The sequence below is a fragment of the Chionomys nivalis genome, chromosome 18 (assembly GCF_950005125.1).
Source record: "Chionomys nivalis chromosome 18, mChiNiv1.1, whole genome shotgun sequence".
Classification (NCBI taxonomy): Eukaryota; Metazoa; Chordata; class Mammalia; order Rodentia; family Cricetidae; genus Chionomys; species Chionomys nivalis.
In genome coordinates this window covers 22,592,292-22,601,158 of record NC_080103.1, presented here as the reverse complement: position 1 = coordinate 22,601,158, position 8,867 = coordinate 22,592,292, and the positions used below count along the sequence as shown (strand labels likewise).

The 8,867-nt window shown below is 51.6% G+C and overlaps 1 protein-coding gene across 3 annotated transcripts; it reads right to left on the bottom strand.

The window, feature by feature from the left end:
- Window positions 1-1,516: 1,516 nt before the first annotated feature.
- Window positions 1,517-5,651, bottom strand: Psrc1 (proline and serine rich coiled-coil 1). 3 transcript variants are annotated; one of them, XM_057793603.1, is made up of 8 exons: window positions 5,580-5,651; window positions 5,170-5,219; window positions 5,032-5,089; window positions 3,977-4,415; window positions 3,160-3,274; window positions 2,825-3,067; window positions 2,228-2,321; window positions 1,517-2,044 (listed from the first exon to the last, which is right to left on the bottom strand). In XM_057793603.1, exons 2-8 carry the CDS (start codon window positions 5,186-5,188, stop codon window positions 2,041-2,043), a joined length of 972 nt encoding a protein of 323 aa, XP_057649586.1. In that variant the 5' UTR covers window positions 5,189-5,219; window positions 5,580-5,651; the 3' UTR covers window positions 1,517-2,040. The 3 variants fall into 3 exon arrangements, with proteins under 3 accessions (XP_057649586.1, XP_057649585.1, XP_057649587.1); XM_057793602.1 differs by having other exon boundaries at window positions 5,539-5,599; XM_057793604.1 differs by lacking the exon at window positions 1,517-2,044 and having other exon boundaries at window positions 2,224-2,321; window positions 5,539-5,599.
- Window positions 5,652-8,867: the final 3,216 nt, after the last annotated feature.

Sequence of the window (8,867 nt, the reverse complement as noted above, 5' to 3'; positions counted from 1 at the left end):
ATGTGAGAGGGGAACATGCCTTGCCGGCTCCAGCCACCAGGTGGCAGCAGCCCAGGGGCCTGCGTCTGGCTTTGCTTCTCCGCACCCACAGGGACTTGGATCAAAAAACTAAACAAAAACCCCCCAAACAACAAAAACCTGCCCCGTACTGGCCATGCTTAGGTATGTGTTCTTAGGTTTGTTGATACTACAGATGCCAGTCAGAGCAGGTCACCCGCTACTCCTGTTCCCTGAGTTCTGTGTGGTGGCCTCTCTACTCAGAGGATGGAGGCCCAGACTGGAAACAGGACAAGCAAATCCTAGAAGACCTCAGGAAATCAGGGAACTCAGCTACTGACTGGTTGGTAAGCCTGCCCTCTCTATGGCCCCCCTAGTAGAACTCCCCCCAACTCTCATTAGCACCAAGCCCCGGGACAAGCTGACTGACGGAAGATGAGGTAGACAGGAGGCTGGGGAGCACACCTGAGGCTTTATTGCCTCATGCCAAGGTTCTCCAGGTCAAAACACATGGCACCTGTGTATCCTTACGTCCGCTACCAGTTCTTAGAATTTCAGTGACTGTCGGGGCTCGGAAAGGAGAAGGTAGAGGCAGTTGCCCCTGTGTGTGTAGCCCTTGTGTGCTTACTGGTGTGTTAAATGAATCTTAAAGTCAGTCATAAAAAGGAAAAGAAATGGAGGTCCCTAAATGTGGGGCCTCGGCATTTATGCATTATGGGAAAGTGCACCAAAGGCCTAAGGAGGACACTCGTGGGCATATGGGCACAGGTGGAGACAGTTGTCAGCTGTCCCCTTTTCCATGGCTCAGCTGTCTTTGGGGAAGCTTCTTCTTCATAAGGAATCGATTTAGTTCTGATTGCAAAAGTCAAAGGCTACAAAACCCTGGAGGTCCTAAGCTGGACTTGTTCCACAAGTGCCCACCACTGTGCGTGCGCTTATTCTAAATGAGTTCACTCCGTCTGAGTTACCACATAAGGGCACCATAGACATTTCTAAATTCTGTCGCCGGCTGTCAAGTCCAGTAGTGGAGAGGGAAGGGCAGGCGTCGCTGATGATGTCAGGTAGATAGGGCTAGGCCTTCTAGTATCTTCTGGGTGAGGTGGCCAGGGAAGCTGGACACCACCAAAAGGGCCTCTTTATCCCCTAAAGGACTCCATTGTCTTGGCAGAAATAATATTCAAGTTTAAGATATGAGTAACAATAGACTTAGGTCCTAACACAACAGCCTTGGATACTGTAAATGAAACTACAGTTAACCTGGATCTGGACTGTCCAAAACCATGAAACCGCAGAAAGGCAGCTTGATCCCAGTTGAAGGGCAACAAGGGACCAGTCACAGCAGGATAAACAGAGGGATCAAAACCCCAGGACCGAGTGCTCCAGCCCAGCTCACCTTACAGTTACACAGAGGTTTACTTCAATCTATTAGGATCTACTTTCAGATACACAGAAAAAATATATATATATGTATAAAAATTCATTTTATTGAAGAAAAATACAGACTGACGAGTAAGCTTCTCGTTGATTGACCTGTGAGGAGTCACAGAATTATTCACAGCAAGCAAATAAGCCTTGCGTGCTAGTGCCTGCCTGGCCTCTCCAGACAGGCCAGAATCCAGCGGGGGAAAACGGTTCAGAAAGACCTCTCCTAGAGACCATGGAGGCCGCTCACGTACGTGGCCAGTGAGCCACAGTCTGGGAAGAAGGTCGAGCTCTCTAGGCTGACCGCCAGTGGGGATGGGAGGAGGCAGGTCACTCTGCCCGCGTTTCTCATTTGGTTTGTGAATTTCTCCACCAGCAAGTGACTTCTCCTCTCTTCTTTCAGCCAGGGTGGGAGGGGGTTTAGTCTCCTCAAGCTCAACCCACCCCACACTCCATGGGCTTTACTTCGGAGATCAACCCTTGGAGGCACTTCTTCCTCCTGTCTCTGGACAAGAACCTCCTGGAGTCAGGGACTGCTGGGGGAGGGGAGGGGCAGGCTTCAGTGGCTAGGATGGTAGTGTAGTGGTTCCTTACTGAACATGTGCTTGCTGTCCAGTCTTTTTACCTGAAGAGACAGACGGAGGAAATGCTCTGTCATGCCCTCTTGGTACCCGCCAAGTTCAAGCCCCTCAGGATGGGAAGGGGCAGGCCCTCTCGCCTGTCTCTTCCCCACTCCACACAGAATTGAAGGATGCTGTGCACAGCAGCCTGGAAGCCCAGCTGGCGAGGGCAGAGGGACTGGTCTTACCTAGTAGGTCCGGGGACTGCAGCTTTCCTGAGGGGCTGCGTCCTGCCTCGGGGGGCTCTGGTAGTTGGAAGATTCGCTCTCTGGGGAACAGGAGCTTGGCGGAGATGAAGAGATGAATCAGAGCCAAGTTCTGCTGCCCTTCTCAAAAGGCAAGACTGGATGGAAGCTTGCGCCTCCTGAACCCCCGTTTTCCCGCCGGCAAGCGGGGTTGCAAGGACGACAGAATTACAGCCGTAGGGGGCGAAGGCCAAGCTGGGCACAACACGTTCTTCTACCTAATGTTTTATTTTGTTTGTTTTTTGAGACAGGGTCTCTCTATATAGCTATAGTTGTCCTGGAATTCACTATGTAGACTATGCTGGCCTTGAACAGAAATCTGCCTGTCTCTGCCTCCCAAGGGCTGGCATCAAAGGCATGCACCACCATGCCCAGCTCTTTGTTTTTTTTTTTTTTGTTTGTTTGTTTGTTTTTTTAGGCATGGTTTTAATAACTAAGGCTGACCTTGAACTCCTGATTCTCCAGCCTCTACCTTCCAAGTGCTGAGATTACAGACATGGCCACCATGCCTAGCCTGACCATACACCTATTTTATCTTACCTCTGTGCCCCATGGCACTTGGAAGCCCTTTCCGAGTTGAGAGAGACTCTGGAGTTGGGGCACTTTTGCTAGGTGGTACACTCCGGCCAGTGAGTGGCATTCGTGTGGCAGGCCTGGGGATGGCTGAGGGAACCGGTAAGCGACCGGAAGACTTAGCAGCTGCTCCCTGTAGTCGGGTTGAACACTGAGAGTTGCCGGTTGAGGGCTGTGGAGCTAGGACTGGTCTGACCGGGACTGGGGGGCCTGTGGAGGGGAGTGAAGACATTTCTGGGTGAGTCCCACCTCTCCTCTCCTCCATACCAGCATCACCCACATCTTGGCTGCCCGGGTCTCACTTGCTGTTGTCCGTGCATTGGGCCCAGTTTTCCGCCGGAGAGGAAGAGTTGATTGTGCAAGAGGAGAGAGCGCTGGGCTTCTGGATGCAGGGAACAGATTGCAAGTGGGCGATTCCTGAAACCGAGCAAGGAACAAGAAAGGACTAGAAAGGAGACAGCATGTGTTGTGAGAAGACGTGGGAAGCAGGCCGTTGTCTAGAACCAGCGAGGAAGAGTTCGCCGCCATCAAGATCTGCGGTAGGTGTTTTCTTTCTTTTAAAGTCATTTTATATTTATTGTGTGTGACATACACATGTATCCAACATACATGTAGAGGTCAGAGCACAGCTTGTGGGCGTCAGTTCTAGTCATGCAGGTCACAAGGTTTGAACCCATGTTCATCAGGCTTGGTAGAAAGGGCTTTTCTCACTGATCCATCCCATCAGCCTATTGCTGCTTTTTGAAACAAGGGAGTCATGTGGCCCAGGCTGGTCTCAAACTCAGTAGAGAGCCCCTCAAGGATGGCCTTGAACTCCTGGTCTTCCTGGCTCCACCTCCAGAGTCTTGGGATTACAGGATATATTTAGACATTTCCATTTATCATATGCATTTACGTGATGCTGGGGCTCAAACCCAGGGCTTCGTTTATGCTAGGCAGACACCACCCACCCACCTCCACCTCCAACCCAATTCACTTAATCCCAATAATTCCACGGGTAGATTAATTTCCTCCCTCTGACCAGTGAGGGAACCACTTCTGTGCCGTCATTGTCTGGGGCACCTGGTCTAGGGGCACCTTGACTAGGGGCACACATGCAATCCAACCCTCCACACTCACCTTTTTTGTGACAGGAAGCTTCTTTCCAGCTGCCACCCGAGCAGCCCTGGTTGACCCCTTCTTATCACTGCTTCGGAGTCCGGCTAGGCTGCTTGGGGACGGTGTGCTCCAAGAGCTCACAGTGGGCAGCAGATCCCGGACAGGGCTGTCCTTCAGGACAAACGTCTCCCGCCGAGGGCTGGGCTTCCCTCTGGAGCTGGGCTTCCCAGGGCCAGCACCTGCACCCTCCCTATCTTGCAGGGCACACTCCTCCAGCTGGGCTGCCAGGCGGTTGGCTTCATCAAGGATCTCCTCCAGCTTCTCTGGGCTGAGCGGGCCCAGACTGAACCTCACACCCTGGAGAGCGGGAGCTCCTGTGTTTGGGTTACTCCGGTGAGAGAGGCCCCGTCGGAGTGGTTTCTCTGGACTCATCAACACTGTTAGGTCTTCCTCCTCATGACTGAGAAAGCAAACATGGCACCATGCCACACAAAAGATTGCAGAAGGCATGCCTGAAGTAGAGCCAGGGACCGTCCCAAACCCCACTCCATTCTGGCTATGAGAACTGCCTTTACATGCAATGCCTGGTGCTGTGGAGGCCCAGCAAGCCTCTAGCATCTCCTATTTTCTTTTCCCAGCTCCCCGTTTCCCAAGACAAGGACTCAACTCTGTAGACCAGAATGATCTCAAATTCAAAATCCTCTCTGCTTCCACCTCCTCTGTGTGAGTGTGTGTGTGCATGTGTGTTCACACACGCATGCACACACACACACTATTCAGGTCTATCCTGGGAGGGGGGTGGTTTGCACACTCCATGCATTCCATGGACATGCCTCAACATGCCCAAGCACATCTACCTTTCATTTACATTAACCCCTAAATGTAACGCCATCTTCTCCCCACCAGCATCCAAGCTGTGTCCTAGAGGCCCAATTCCTCCATACTGGTGGTATCAGAGTGCACAGTACGCTGCTAAATTACCAACCCCAGCTCTAGAGGCCAATAAGTTAACAGTAAAGGGTTACAGTTAAAGGTGTATCGTTGGAGAAAAATAGTAAGGATAAAGGGGCTGGTACCTGTCAGATGGGGACAGCCCTCCAAAGTCCAAGGTCTCATCCACAATGAACTTGACATCTGAAGGGATGAGAATAAAAGTCAGCTATCAGTCCCTGCAGACTCTCGGGGCCTCATTCTCCCCTCCATGGCTTCATTACCTTCTTTCAACTCTTCCATGCCCAGGCAGCAGAAGCGAATCAGTTTAGACCTGAGCAGGAAAGACAACAAGCCTACCTCGAGTGTCTATCATCCTGCCCTATGCCCCCATCTAGCCTCAGGGTGCACTATCTGGGGTGGGGAGGCATGGTGGTGGTAAACTAAGATCCAAGAAACAGCACGTGTCCCTGAAACTAGCCCGTTGTTTTCGGGAAAGGTGCAGAGAGCTCGGGCCCCAACACCTGATTGATTGTGAATCTGCCTTTCCTCTTCACATTCTTCCTCCCCCTTGTTATTATCCGGGATTCCCCCCACACACACACACTTCCCCCGCCACCTTTCCACTTCCCGGCACCACATCCCCGCCACACCTCCGGCGTGCACTCCGTTTTCACTTCCCACCCCGCCTCACCGTCCACGCAGGATGCTTTTCTTCCACAACCTCCCAGTTCCCGGGAATAGGCTCCCGAGGGGCGGAGCTTCTTTCGAATTTCCTAGGCTCCACCCACTTCTGCTCCAAGCGCACAGCGATTGGCGAGTCCATGGGGGCGGGGCTGAGGCGGGAACCGTCGGGAAGACCGCAGAAGAAGGTTGTAGGTGGACCTAAGCGCAGTTCCCAAAGAGGCTCCATCCGGGGGGCTTCGGGGTGGGTGGGTGGGTGGGTGGGAGCGAAGCCGCAAGTACGCGCGCGCGCATGCCCGGGAGTGCCTCCTCCTGACTGCCCGCCAAGAACCTGCAAGGAGCAGCGACGGCGGGGAGCGGGGAACCGGGCCAACCAATGTGGGCTTGGAGCCCCGCCTCTTCCCCCGCCCCCACCTCCTGCCGTCCAGGCTGCTCTAGGTTTAGCGTCAGAGCTTTTCACCTGACGCTTTTCACCTGAGACCAATCCCCACCTCCCCACCCGCCCACCCCCTCACCCCCACCTCTGCCCATAGAGGCACAAGAATTCTTCACTTAGCATAAGACATTTCTCTGGGATAGCTGCTATTTCTCCTCCCTGTTTCAAACCCAAACGACGTGTATGAACAGCTATTTAAGAGTTTAAATAAATAAGGAAAAAGAATTATACTTCCAGGCACACAGTAAGTCTTTGCTAAGAAGGTATTCCTTAAGTGTCGAATTCATAAATAATAATAGTAAAAAAAAAATAAATAAAAGGATTTCAGGGTAGTGCTCCTTAAACGCAGAAGGCTTACATACGGCTAGAGAGCTAGAGATCTTGCTCGTGTGAAGATTTTATTCCGTTGCCAGGATGCTGGAGGTGAGGTGTGTGAACTTTAGTGACGGGTCTGTAAATACTTTAGCAAACAGCAGAGGCCGAGGTCTGACCTATCCTTAGGGCACAGTCCCTGTGAATATCCCACACCTTCTGTCCTAGGCCTGCTTCAGATGGAAGGAGGCCTCTGCTGTTGTGTTCGCTGTTGCCTGGCTATGGTCTGACCTCTCTTCTCCATTCACACACACACACACACACACACACACACACACACACACACACACTCCATCTCTGTCTCTTTCCCTTCTGTATTTTGTTGGTTGTTTTCTGGGACAGGGTCTCATGCTGACCTTAAATTCACCAGTAATTTTTTAAAATTTATTTATTTATTTATTATTTTATTTTATTTTGGTTTTTCGAGACAGGGTTTCGCTGTAGTTTTAGAGCCTGTCCTGGAACTAGCTCTTGTAGACCAGGCTGGCCTCGAACTCACAGAGATCCGCCTGCCTCTGCCTCCCGAGTGCTGGGATTAAAGCCCTGTGTCATACTCTGCTATATATAGGACCATCCTCTAAGCCAGCTGCCACCATCTCCAGGAGTTCCGTCGTGCCTGCTCGGGAAAAATCAGCACAGCTGGGCCTGTGGCCTGTTTACTTTCCCTCATAGAAGGAAGAAGTGGAAACAGAAAGGCATGGGACCCTCACCTGAGTGCGCAGCTGTAACAACGTGTACGCCATTCTGTCCTGACTGCACGTGGTTGGGGGCGGGGCAACGGGATATAAGTAGGGAGAGGGGTGGGAAGAACTTTTCTTCTGGCAGCCGTGGAGAAGCGGTCATCTCTGTCGGACTCAGACCTTCGGGGACGGCAGCTTTAAAGTCATGGGTGCTCCTGTCTGGAACCTTCAGCCGCTGCTCTGTAGGTAAGCCTATTAAGTTCCTTGTGGCCTCTGGGTAAGCTTTGGTGGACTCCTAGTGTTGGCTGTCATTGGGACCTTAGGAAAAGGGTAGACATTGTTTTATGTCTCTCCCAGGGAGGAACTTTCAGCAACAGCCACCATTCCTGGTTGGCTCTTGCCTACAATCTCAAACAGGTGAACCATGAGGACATTAGATGCTCATTGTTTTCTGAATTTCCCCAGGCTGACAGGAAGTAGTAACTTTCTGGGTAAAAAGCTGATCTATGACCTCGGTTAAGTGTTGTCACTTGGAAGCTTAATTCTCACAAAACTCCTGAGAAGGACTGGAGTAGACTCAGCCTCCAGTGATCTCATTTGTTTGGAAAAAAGAAAGCCTTTTGGATTCATCTCAGCCAAACCATGCCCCTTTCTCCTTAAAAATGTGGCCCAATGGGCTGGAGAGATGGCTCAGCGGTTAAAATGGAGCACTGGCTGTTCTTTCAGGGGTCCTGAGTTCAATTCCCAGCAACCACATGGTGGCTCACAACCATCTGTAATGAGATCTGGCACCCTCTTCTGGCCTGCAGGCATACATGCAGGCAGAACACTATGCATAATAAATAAATAAATCTTTGAAAAGGTGCCCCAGTATCTCCCCACAGCCAGAAATGTTTTCTCTTTTAAGCCCATGTTTCCAACCCAGACTCTCTGAGCGAAAGAGTTGAGAGAAAATGGAAAAGGCCGGGCAGTCAGTCCCCAGCTTGGCCGCTTACCGGACTTGGGGGGTTGTGGACTTAACCTTCTCATTTATAACATGAAGATTAAAAGAGAGACATCACCTCGCTCAGTTCCTGATGCATAAAAGGCTATTTCTGCAGGGGCACTCTCTCATACACTCTCTCCCCGGCTCCCTTCCTGTTCCTGCTTTCTCTTGCTCCCTCTAGCTATTCACTAAGGTTCCTGGGAACCCAGGGCACCAGAGGGGACAGGAGGCAGCTTCAGGCAGCAGTAGGGTTGGTCCCATGAGCTGATGAGAACCCTGTCCTTCTGCTGACACTCGCCGGGGCTGACTCTCACGGTCACCCATCTGCGGTGCACTTAGATCGACAGGACAGACTTCTCCAGGGCCTCTCAGGAAGATGCTCACTAGAGCAGGGCGTTGATGCTGAAGGGAACCAGCTGCTGAAGTTCGGCGCTCTACCACCGAGCTACACCTGTGTGACACAGCCGGCTCAGTTATCTAGCGTGTAACAGGCCACTTCAGAAAGTAGGGGCTTAGGAGCTGGGCCTGGTGGGGTGGCATGCCTGCCATCCCAGCACTTGAGAGGTCAAGGCAGAAGAGTCTCGAATTGAGATCTTGAAAAATATTTTATTTATCTTTATTTTATGTGTATGTGTAACATGTGTGTGCCTATTCCTGCAGAGGCCAGAAGAGGGCATTTGACCTCCTAGAACTGAAGTTACAGATGGTTGTGAGCCGTCATGTGGGTGCTGAACCCAGGCCCCCTGCAAGAGCAGCCAGTGCTCTTAACCACCGAACTGTCTCTCCAGTCCTGCGTTTGTGGCTGTTGATGATATGAATAAAAGG